This window comes from Sminthopsis crassicaudata, chromosome 3 (genome assembly GCF_048593235.1).
Source record: "Sminthopsis crassicaudata isolate SCR6 chromosome 3, ASM4859323v1, whole genome shotgun sequence".
Lineage (NCBI taxonomy): Eukaryota > Metazoa > Chordata > Mammalia > Dasyuromorphia > Dasyuridae > Sminthopsis > Sminthopsis crassicaudata.
Window position 1 is genome coordinate 456,584,652 of NC_133619.1, and position 12,324 is coordinate 456,596,975.

General features: G+C 32.3%; 2 protein-coding genes across 10 annotated transcripts in view; one reads left to right on the forward strand and one right to left on the reverse strand.

Moving 5' to 3' along the window:
• LOC141562947 (CD302 antigen) overlaps positions 1 to 8,443 on the forward strand; it is a 180,514-nt gene extending 172,071 nt beyond the window's left edge. For both annotated transcript variants that reach the window (XM_074303320.1, XM_074303319.1), the window contains one exon: positions 7,842 to 8,443. In XM_074303320.1, the coding sequence (XP_074159421.1) occupies positions 7,842 to 8,038 (197 nt within the window). In that variant the 3' untranslated portion in view covers positions 8,039 to 8,443. The remainder of the gene's footprint in view (positions 1 to 7,841) is intronic.
• A 2,603-nt stretch (positions 8,444 to 11,046) lies between these two features.
• The window catches only part of MARCHF7 (membrane associated ring-CH-type finger 7), a 48,120-nt gene continuing 46,842 nt past the window's right edge, over positions 11,047 to 12,324 (reverse strand). For all 8 annotated transcript variants that reach the window (XM_074303328.1, XM_074303327.1, XM_074303326.1 and 5 more), the window contains one exon: positions 11,047 to 11,951. In XM_074303328.1, the coding sequence (XP_074159429.1) occupies positions 11,883 to 11,951 (69 nt within the window). In that variant the 3' untranslated portion in view covers positions 11,047 to 11,882. The remainder of the gene's footprint in view (positions 11,952 to 12,324) is intronic.

Below are 12,324 nucleotides of genomic sequence, written 5' to 3' on the forward strand. Positions count from 1 at the left end.
TATTGTTGTTATTTCCTCTTTTTTCCAGCTTATTTCTTGACTTTGAATTTTATGCTAAAGTTGGGTTCTCTTCACCTAAGGGGAAAAAGCACCTCAAGCTTTAAGGGGTTTTATGCTATTATTTTCAAAGGTAGTTCTAGAGTCTGCAAGTTTGGGGTGTTTCCAATGTTGAAAGAGTTCATCTGGGTTGCCTTTAATCTTGGCTCTGCATCTGTCTAATAAACATACTATTCCTACATTGTAAACATACAATTCCTACATTTTCATCCTTGTTTACTTTTTTCTGCTTCTTTTTCCTGTTCCACAGCATGCTTTACACTTTTCATGAGTTTTCCTAATTCTTTTCTCTATTTGAACATAAAAGGTTTCTATTAAATATTCAGAATTCAATATTCTGTTCCAATTTTTTTTTGTATGCGCTATCTTTCCTGTCTTGGAGTTTTACATTGGATTAAAGCAAATATTTGTTATTCAATATATTCGCTATCATATCTCTGCTTCATCCTAATCTTCTACTCCTACAGCCTTTTAAAAAATCTTTTCATGTCATTTCCTAGTCTTTTCATTTCTGTTTTATACATAGAACTCCCTTGTGATATTTCTTTGTATACAATTTGTGTGACACACTACTTCAGATTTTCTTCATTTAGTCTCTACTCTGTCATCATTCTTTACCACAGCCTTTTTAGTTTTTATCTTTTAAAAAATCTTTCTTCCCACAAGTCTTTCAATGTGTATTTCTGGTGTCTGAAGGTCACCTCCCAAAACTCACTGAATTTTTATTTCTCAATAGTAGCCAAATCATTAATAATCATGCTTGCTCCTCTTGCCACCAGTGGCAAATACATTAATCATCTTCTAACTGACTTTTCACTATTGTTCCACAAAATGAGCTTCTATCAATAGCACTATGCATCCTCTTGGTGGAATCCATTTATGTATAACTAGTGCCAATGAAAACTAACATCAAAATTTCTTGATCCATTTTTTCTATTGATATTTTTGTTTCATCCACATCTTTTTCAACTCCATTTCCCAATCTTATTTTGCATTGTCTATTCCAAAATGCACACTAAAAGTGCTCATTAGCCCACTTTGCATTTTCACACTTTCAGAATATCATTCTTCTCTTTCCCTTTTCCACCCCGTTTCATCTCCTAACCATCAAAAACAACAACAAGCATTTACAAATAAACTGCTTTATGCCAGGCACTGTCCTGAGTCCTGCAATAGAAACAAAGGCAAAGCCAGTCCCTGTCTTCAAGCTCACAATCTACTGGGGGTAATGTGAACAATTACGTACAAACAGGATATCTATAGGGTAAATTAGAGATAATCATAGTAGGAAAGCACTAAGATTGAGGATTGGGAAAACTTCTTGAAAGTAAGGTTTGAAATTAAGACTCAGAGGAAGTCAGAGAAATCAAAAACCAGAGATGAGGAAGGAAAGAGTTCTAGAAAAGTAGAAAAGTTAGTGAAAATCCATTGTCATGAATATCTTGGTGAGGAACAGCAAAAAGGCGAGGGTCAATGGAATGAATTGGAGTAAATATAAGAAGACTAGATAGGCAGAACAGTGGCAGGATTTTAAATTTATGATTTATAAAGGATTTAAAAAAGTTAAATAAGGCTTTATATTTGATCCTAGAAGCACTAGGGACTCATTGGAGTTTTTTGAATAGGGAAGTGATATGGTCAAATCTGTACTTTAGAAAGATCATGTTGATAGCTCAGTGGAGAATGAACTGAAAGTAAGGAGAGACTTAAAATACAAAGACTAACAAGCAGGCTACTGAAACCCCATTATTATGAGTCTTCACTTTATTTTTAACTTATAGCTTCACTAGCATACTCCTCCCTACCTCACAGGACTGTTATATAGAAAGTGAATTATCATTATTAAAATACATTATTTGAATGTATTATTGACAGTATCATGTCACATGCAAAAATTATAACTGGGTTCAGTTTACAAACCACTTGCTCTATTTCATAGATTGTACTTAACTAAAATTTGACATTTTAATTTCAATTTTATTTGTACCTATTGCTTTACATAAATATAAATTCTGAAAAGATCTCTCCTGACCTATCAAATCATTTCTTATTAAAAAAAAAAAAAAAAAAGAAAAAAAGAAGAAATGTGGTTAAACAGAAACCAAGTAACATACTAATTAAGTCTCATTTACTTGGTGTATCATCCATGTCTATAGTGTCCCACCTCTGCAGCGAAGTAAGGAAAGTGTTTTCTTTCATTTATTCTCCAGAGACAAATCTCATGGTTCTTATAATTACATAGCAACCATTTCTTTCTTTCTTTCTTTTTTTTGGTCTTTTCATTTACACTTTTGTTGTAATTGTGTATATTGTTTTCCTCGTTCTGCTTACTTTATTCTACAATAGAATATATATATCTCTCTCCCTATACTTCTGTGAATTCTCTATAAGCTCAGTAATTGTTAATACAGTATGTTCATTTAACTATTCCTCATTCAAAGGCTATGTACTTTGTTTCTAGTTCTTTGCTACCATAAAAAATTGTTAGGTTCTTAGCCTCTTCTTTACCAAGATGGAAGATTATGGGTGTGAAAACTGTAGATGCTCAAACTTCCTGAATATGCTAATTAGTTTCATTTAATTGCTTCTTCCCCCAATTTTCTCCCTCCCCACCTGCCCTTCCGAAATCTTTGTTATAGGGGGATGACTCTCTGGTTAGGGGAGAAGAAAGATACATTTAAAAATAAAGGTGATATAAACAAAAGGTATTAATAAAAGTTTAAAAGTACTACAGTAAATATTTTTTTATCCAAATCCTAAGTGGACTTTGTGATTTAAACACTTCTACAGTTTGTCCAACATGCAAAATATAATATGAAAAAAGATTTAATGATAATTAAAATTTTAATTTTTATCTTTTACTTTAGCATTTGCCATGTCCTTGCAATTCTTTTCATTTTTGACTTCTCAAAACATTTATTTAAGGAGCATCATCGATAATTTTTCATTCATTGCCATTGTAATTTCAATGCTATTGTGCCCTTTCTTCCTTTAATGGCTATCTGTTCTTTCCCATTTGTTTCAAGCACTAAATTACTTTTACCCTTCCTTTGTTTCACTTTTAAAATTTGGGTTCCATCAACACTAAACTTATTATCTCCTCCATTAGTTTATCTACAGACTCCTTTATTTTCTTCTAAAGACTTTATACAAAGCTATTTTAAAACATCTAGTCTTTCTCTTAGCAAAAGATCACTTATTCCTGCTGTTATCTTCTTGGACTACTTAATCATCCCCAGGTCCTTTGCCTGTTTTCCTTTTCTCCCCAATTTATCATCTCTTTTTTTCCACCTGCTCCAGGAAACCTCCTATTGCTTTTTATTTTTTCTCATCCAGAAGACCTTGCCAATATCATTGTTCCTCTTGCAATTATTTCTTAGGTTTATAGAACAAGCCCCATTTCTCTTATATTATTACCTATTGTTGGACAATCTGCATAAATGTGGCCTTTATTATCACAAAAGATAATACAGTTCTCTTTTATATGGGAGGCAATTGTATTCTTAGTCTTAACTTTCTACTCTTTTCCTTATTTTTTGTATTTGATGGCTTGAGTTGCTACATCTGCCAGTCATATGATCATAGATAATTTAACGCTGGATTAATGAAGTGATTTAGTTCTACTTCCTCATTTTATAGATGAAGAAATTGAGGAATAGAAAAGTCTGCCCTGACTTGGCAGACTTGGAATTTGAACCCATGAAATAGCTGTAAGGTCCTTTTTAGCTCTAAATTGATGATTCTGTGTTCTTCTGACTAAATTCTGTGCTCTTTCCACTTTTCATTGTGGCTGACGTTCCTTACTTGGAAACATAACTTTAGATCTTCAAGATCATCTAGCTCTAATCACTCCATTTTTTACAAATTTAAAAACTGAAGATCCAAAAGCAATAATTTCCCTAAAACCACAGAATGGCTTTACCCAGATCCAAACCCAGATCTTCTGACTTTAAACAATGTTTTTAGCATAAAGATCCTCCATGAAATATTTCTCCCAATAGATACATTTTTATTATTGCCAAAACTTGACCATTACTTGTAGTATTCTAGTTGGTTTTCTGGGGGTTTCTGGACCAGCCTTCATTTCAGCAGAGTAATCAATACAGAATGACCAGGAATAAAATCTTTATTATCTCCTTCACAGTCTAGTTTCCTTGCCTTGGGGCCCTGGGCTAGCTTTCTGGAAGTTTTTCAGAAGGGACTTGGTTTCAGTGGAGAAATGGGGAGCCACCAGTAGCTGAGTTCCTCCCAGTTTATATGCCATATACTGAGTATAAACCAATCATTATATCACTAGGGAACTATTATTTGTAGTAAGATTAAGTCAATCATACTGAACTAGAGAATTATTAATCACCATGGTAAACTAGATAACCAATGTCTTATCAGTCCACTGGGTTAGCACCCATTACAATTACTGGCATGAATTTGTAAATAACCATGGAACCCATATAAAAAATAAAATATGTAAGCTATTATCACTGCAAAAATAAGTACACATATAAGAAAATTCTAGAGGATAAGAACTCAGACATCTTTATATGGCATTGGATCTTTTGCTGACATTTATGATCTTAAGTCTTTAATTTTTCTTCCTAACTTGCAAATCAATTCTAGCTGAATTATCTCACACAAGGATGAAGTTTGCAAAAGAACCGCATGCTTGCACATTTTAACAATACTTTTTGATACAGAGCTGCAAAAAGTTGCCTGTAAAGAATCCAGAGAACCAAAAAAAACTTTGTTATACTATCCTTGAAAAGTGGTTCTTTCCCAGCTAACAATAAACATAATTTATAGCCAATATTTATATAGTATTATGTGCCCTACATTGTGTTAAGCACTTTACAATTATTTTTCTTTTATCTTAATAACCTTGGAAGGTATTTGTTTTATGATTTCCATTTCCACAGATGGGGAAATGAAGGAAAGAAATTGCCCAGGGTCACAGAATTAAGTGTTTGAGGTTGGATTTAAACTCAGGTCTTTCTGACTCCAAGCCTAGGAATTTTAGAAATGATCTGGGTTGAAACCTAAACTTCCTAATCTGTAAAATTAGGGAGATGATCTAAGAGATCCAGTCTGGCCTTCAGTCATATAAAAGTCTCAATGGTCCATATAGAATGAAATGACTTACCCAAGGTCGCATAAATACTAAATCGTATTTAATTATGCCAGAAAAGCATAGTTAAGCTAATTAAGGGCTAATTCTTTAATTTCAATTGTTCATGAGCAATGAGCAGATTTGGCCCAGATTTTAAAGTTTAAAGATTTTCAAGCTGAAAAGAGCTAAGTAAATGCCTAAGCAAAGACTTGGTGGGTTGAAATATGGCTGAAATATCAACATACTATGATTTTTTTTTTTCCTCTCTTATGGATAAATACAGTATTACAAAATCCGGCCATTTAAAAGGCTAACAAAAGCTGATCATGATAGTAAAAAATGTAAATTTTCTAATAACTTCAGTTATAACAGTTTAATGATATTCCATAAAAGCAATTATCTCTGCTAACAGTGGAAAGGGAACATAGTAAAAGAGCACTGCAATCTATATCCAAAAAGGAACTTCAGAGAACAGGAACAGAAAATCACAAAAAATATCTGATCGGAAAAGATATGCTGGTCATACGTCAAGAGCAAAAGGTGATAAACAGACAGCCAATATTCTTTTGGTAGCCTATATTAGATGAAATGAAAGAAAAGCTCAGGCAGTTTGGGGCAACTTTTTGTGAAATTATGGGTCTCAAAACTTAGAAAGAAAAAGCATATGGTATTTTAGCTGACACCCGTTTTTTATCTACTTTTGTTTGTCCTACACTTTCATTAGTGACTTTGAATGTACGGGTAAGCATATTTTGCTTGTGTCAAACTCATTCAGATATATGGCCTCTCCAATGTCTATAACCATGCTTAAAGGTGCCATGAGAGTAATAATGTTGGAAGGCACTGAATATTAACACCGCTGAAGTGAGTCTTGACAAGGAAGCTAGAGCACCAGAGTAAGAATTATGGAAAGGAAATTGCAGAGGCACTTAACCATTTTGAGGAAGATTAGATGAAGATGTGCATTTTTTTTGTTTGCTTGAATTGGGTAAGAATTTTCTGAACTCCTAAAGTCATTGCAAAAGAAATATATTTTATAGCATATTTAATATACATATATTGGATGTAACTATAAAAGTATAGTAAAGGAACCTTCCATTTCAACCTACTTTACTTTTGCCATGCTTAGTGTTTTCCCATCTGTATAGGTAACATGCCTACTGTCAGCTTACCAAAAGATAGTATTACTTCTTTCTGTGACAGGTGAGAACCAATTTCTCTCAGGGGATCCTTTTACATCAGGAATGACAAACCCTAAAAAAATTCAAATTTAGTACTATCTAAACACATCATCTGGATGTCATGAGCACTTTATTATAATTACTCAATTTTAACAGTTAATCATTACAGATGTTATTCCCAAAGGACCCCCAAATCACCATTTGAATAATAAAGTTGAAGCATTTCTGGGTCTAAGCATTTAGATCCAGTGAACCTTAGGTTTGCAGAAGTGATTTTAAAGTGTAAAAAAACACTTGGCTCTGTTGTTGCTTTTTAAATGTTGAAGGAATTGTTTGTAGATGAATAGTTCCATTTAGAGATTTTCTTAAATCTGTCTTGCCTTTTACATAGCCACAAAAACAAACCAGAGCTTGTTTATGGTTTTCAAAGGTCTGCTTCTGAGTAGTTATGGACCTAGTGTTCAATGAATTGGTAGTAGCAAATCCTAGAATACAAACAACAGTTTTAAAAAGCAAACCAAATTGTTCTGAATGTTTTCAATGTTGTAGCTTATAGTGTTGGCAGGCCATTTTAGCATCTTTTAAATTGTTTTTGAAACAGTTCTGAACTAAAAAACATGGGGAAATGGCTGCTTTAGACAAGATCAAGAAAAATCTGTCATTCAACCTTATGTTAATTGTCACCTTTGGAAAAACTGGAGACAATTGAAATGTATGAGATGGTTATTAATGCAGGATGTTATTAGAAACTGAATGTTGACTAATTCAGAAGATATGAATGAAACTTGGACATTAAAAAAAAAACTGCTTGATCACAAGAATCTTGCAATTTTCTTCATGTCCCAACTTAACACTACATTGCCTATTTTTCTCAAATAAATTTAGTCGTCTCTGCAGCAAACACACAAACTCATGAGATCCAGATATCCAAGTATTTTTGACGATTTAGATTGCTTAGAACTCAATCATTAAAATACTTAGGTGCCAGACATTTTTAGATGTGGGGAATACAAAGAAAAAAAAAATCAAATAATTCATACCTTCAATAAGCTTACATTCTACCAGGTTAAACATCAAAATCATGAAAAGTTAGGAAGGAGGCATCCAGGAGAATTGATTAAGTCCTTATATAAGTGAGCAGAAGTTTAAAGAAAAGAGGGGGAATTCTAAGAGGTGAAGAAGAGAGAATTCACGAGGGATAACCTGTGCAGACAAGATAGAAAATGGATTGTCTCAAGAATATGATGGCCAATTTGACAGAACCACACTGTGCATAAAAAGGGGTAATATATAATGAGGCTGGAAAAGTAGGCTGGAGTTAGATTGTAAAGGGCTTTAAATGCTAAAATATCAGAATGACATGGTCAGACCTATGTTTTAAGAGAATTACTAGAAATACAAAACTTAATTAGACATGTCTTATACCAACATTTCCCAGATGTTGAAACATGAATAGTTTGGTTCCTAACATGTAATTTCTTTTTCTTTTCCCTTCACAGATAACCACATTTTAATAACAGCATTGGTGATTGCTAGCACTACAATCCTGACAATTACAGGAGCAATAGTTTGGTTCCTCTACAAAAAAAATCTCACTTCTGGCCTTACAAATACAGCTTACACAACAGCACCTCAACTTTTTTATAATGACGACTGTATTTTAATAGATGCGGAAGAAAATGAGTATGTTGCTTAATTTCAGTAAGAACTGATAGTTTCAGATATAGATTCAAAGCAATATTTTGAACAGCGATCCAAATGTAAGCTTCTAAAGGGGGAAAAAAAGGTTTTTTAAATCACAAAATCATTTTTCTACTTATGTAGGAACTAAAAAATCTTCTCTACAGAATGCTGATCATACTGGAAACAATTCTTTGACTTGCAAAAAAATTTAAAGTTTCAAAGCAAAACTACATTAGAATTGAAAGAAGTTTTAGAAAGGAAAATGAGAGTGAGGGATGAAGTGATTTGCCCAAACTCTCAAAGCCAGTTATTCATTTGAGAAGGGAGATATTTAAGCTACATGTATAGCTAAATTGCAGTTTACATAAACACTAAGTATTATAAACAATGGTAATAAAATGAAATGGATTATTAAAAACATACTGGAATTTTCATATCCACATAACATGTTTTTCTTCAAAGTAGAATCATCATGGGATATATGAAATATATAGTTCCTGGACTATCCACTATATACATTCATGGACTACACATCATAGACAACTGTCAAAGGGCTGAAATTTGATCCGAAGGTCTCTGACTCCAAATTCTAAGTTCTTTCTACTAGATCATTTTACAATTCATGCAAGAACACAGTATGTTTTTCTACTCACAATACGGATTGAAATATGACTGAAACCTTAGGGGTCATTCAATTCCTAATGTTACAAGTGCAGAAATTCATGCCAAGAGGTTATATATAAATTGTACTTCACAGTAAAGAAGCAGTCAAAAATCGGATTTAAGAGTTATCTTTAAATCTGACATTATTTCCAATATATCAAGGTTCTGAATAACATTCAGCCATTTTCAAAAATTTATATTGCATACTATACATAGGGCTTATACCTCAAAAATTTAAAGAGATGGCAGCATTAGGCATATTTATTCCAAGTATTCAAGTTATTTACATAACTGTTGGGCAGATGAACACTGGAATTCTGTTCATATTTGATTTGGCAATGAAGATATCTGAAAGTCACTGTGCAATTAATAAGAGGTTTACTTTGCCCAAACACAGCAAAGAAACAGTGTAATTTAGCCATCCTGGGTAAACCCTTGTCTTTATAAGGAAATATGAAGACTTGCATAATCTTCAGCCATCTACTTGGTTGGTCACAGGGACTCAAACTCTTTCATAGTTGAGATTTTGCCGTCTTAAAAATCTGCATTAAGGGAGATGGGGCAATCAGGTCTTGGGGACAGCTTTGTCTTTCAGGCAAATTAATCCTTACTATGAGAACTTGGTTCTATCACACACATAACTTCAGATCTTCTCCGTTATAAAATACATGAATCCCATTTATCCATACTATTTTTTCATCAGCATATATAAGCTGACATTTACAATTTAAGCTCCATTTAGTCCATTAACAACAACAAATACAGAGAAAACGCTCAACACTGGTCAGTGCTATGACAGGTAGTTCTGGCAATTCCCTTATTGAGTGAAAGTTTGTACTGAGAAAAAAAGCCTGTGTAGTCTACAAAAGTGAAAAAGAGAAAGGAAAAATTCTGTTTACTGACATGGCTCATTACCATGGTGATCTGTCCACTGTAGCTTCTTGAACCAAAGCTTATGACATCAAGGAGAAATGAGAAATAAGAAAAACGAAAAAGCCTGAACCTGCAGATTCACAATACTCAACCCAACCAGAACCTTGCATTAAAAGATTCTGAACCTGGAATCAATGACTTTAAAAATGTCTGTGTACATGTAATATATATGTGTGTGTGTGTATATATAAATATATATATTTATTTCAATAACTAAATCATCTTCTATTGCCAGAATATACTCCATCTCAATCTCCCAGAATTCATGCCTATATATATATATATAACATAGGAAAGGACCATGACCATGTGGTCTAACCCCTTTAATTTATATAATTGTTTTCATCATTGTTCAGCTGTTTCACTTGTATCTGACTTCATGACCCCAATTGGAGTTATGTCAGATATTGTAGTAGTTTGCATTTTCTTCTGTAGCTCATTTTACAAATAAATGAATCATTAAATAGACAGAAATAGAAAGTAATACTGAATTAATAAAAAGAAAGTTTACAAACCCCAAGTTAAAAATCCTTTCCATTTAATATATTTATTTGACTATAATTTTGCTTCTAGCATCAAAAACATTTCATTACTCATGTTTCATCAAAAATGATGCCATTAATTTATTAAATTCAACAATCTAAAGTGAAGTGAAATTCAGAAGTAAAATGACTTCTCCAAGGTTACAGGCACATTTAAAATGTTATGAAAAGTCAAACTCTGGTTCTTTTGACTGAAAATCCACACTTTTCACCATACCATTAACTTCCTCTAACTTTTTGTAATAGGTTTTTTCTTTTCTTTGTACTATAACTATTTACATACTTTATCCAGCCCCCCTCCCTTCAGCAGAATGTATGGTAAGGACTTTTTTGGTATTCTCAGTATTAGTTTATATTAAGGTATTTAAATGAGTTCATAGAATTTAACTGAAATCAATGACTAACCCAAGTCAGAGGGAGGGGACATTGTCTTGCACATTAGCCTATCAACTATATAATACAATAAATTACTAACTTTAATCCAGACCTTTGTTCCCATGCATAGAGATGTTTTTAGAATGGAAATATTATCTGAGACACTCTTGGAAAAGTTTTGCAGAAACAGACTTACTACTTAAATAATAACACAAGGTGTCCCTATAGTCTTAGGGCAGTTTCAAGTTATTAAAGCTTGATGACAAGTTTTGTGTTTTGTTTTTTGATAAAGCTTAAAATTACACTAAGCCTTTTGGGACATCCTATAAGCATTTCATGATTATATTCAGTTTAGGAATATAATCAATCCTATGCTAGCATTATACTTGTGTAATTCTACTCCAGGACTCAAAACTCAAATAGCTAAAAGGATTCCTTTTCTCTTAAAATAATAAAGAAATATTAAATACATAAAACCTGAAAGTTAAAAAAAGACAACAAATATCAATTATATATATACATCATATTTATTTATTATAGAAATGACAACACTAAAAAACACATTGATAACCAGTGTTTTAATTGTGAATATGGGATCTAAAAAACTTTAATTAACAACTTAATTAAGATTGCAATAATTTTGGTAAGTTGCATTTCTGCAGAGAATTTTGAAATAAAAATTTAGAGTTGTAATATTCCTGAGTGGAATATCTGCATACCACATATATCAAATACAATCTGATTTCAAATCAAAACATAATAATTCCATCATTTAAACATTTAAATCCTCGTAATCTTTTATTGCTGTTTAAGTGAATTAAGAGTTTAAATTTGTTTTAGAAACCTAATATTACAGCTTTTCATAAAGTTTCACTTGCTTACATTTTTTTTTTAAACACTGGAATTGATTATCAAAATGAGACTGCAACTTAAGGAAGTTTAAACAGAAAAATACCATCCTGTTTCCTGCCCATCCCTCCCTCCCATTTTTCAAAAGTATCCAATCTCTTTACTATCAAGGGATAAATTGAAATTGAATAATCTTCCATAAATATAATCTGACTATAGTAATCAGAACACAAAATGAGGGGAGGAGAATTAAATACTTAAAACAAAGCTAATACTTTCCCACTCACCTCAAGGAAAAAAAAAAAAAAAAAAAATCAACATGAACCTGCCAGTATATGAACATATTATTTTCACTGGCCACGTTTTAGGGCATAACAGTGTAGTTTGAAGTCAGCAACATTTGAAATAAAAGTAGTAATATTCAATTTACTTTTAATAAGCATCCCTTCCCGCCCAAAATAATTGTTATTATCAATTGTTTGCAGCTCATTCGTCTCACATGATGTTAGGCCATGTCAAATGTTCTGTTATGGTCTCCATCTTCTTCAGATTCATCTTCAGAGGCTGTTGAAAGAACAATAACAGAATCAAAACATGACCAAGAAATAAAATGGTTACCAGAGAACAATGTCAGGGGAAAAAAAATTTGAGTTTTAGTTCACAATGTGATTAAAAATTGCCAAAATGAGGCTCAAGAATATCATCTTAAAGAGATTCACAGAAAATTGTAATAACTATAAGGAAAAAGAACCTCACAAGAATGGAGGATGCAGATAAGGGTAACTCATTTATTTATGAACACTATAAATTTAAAGTCACTGAAGCTGTGACTAACAATGCAATGCCAACACATTTATTCAATTTATTTAAAATAATCAATTAAGTTCACTAAACATAGCTTGAGTTAAAAATGTCTTTTAAAAAATGTGACTTTTTC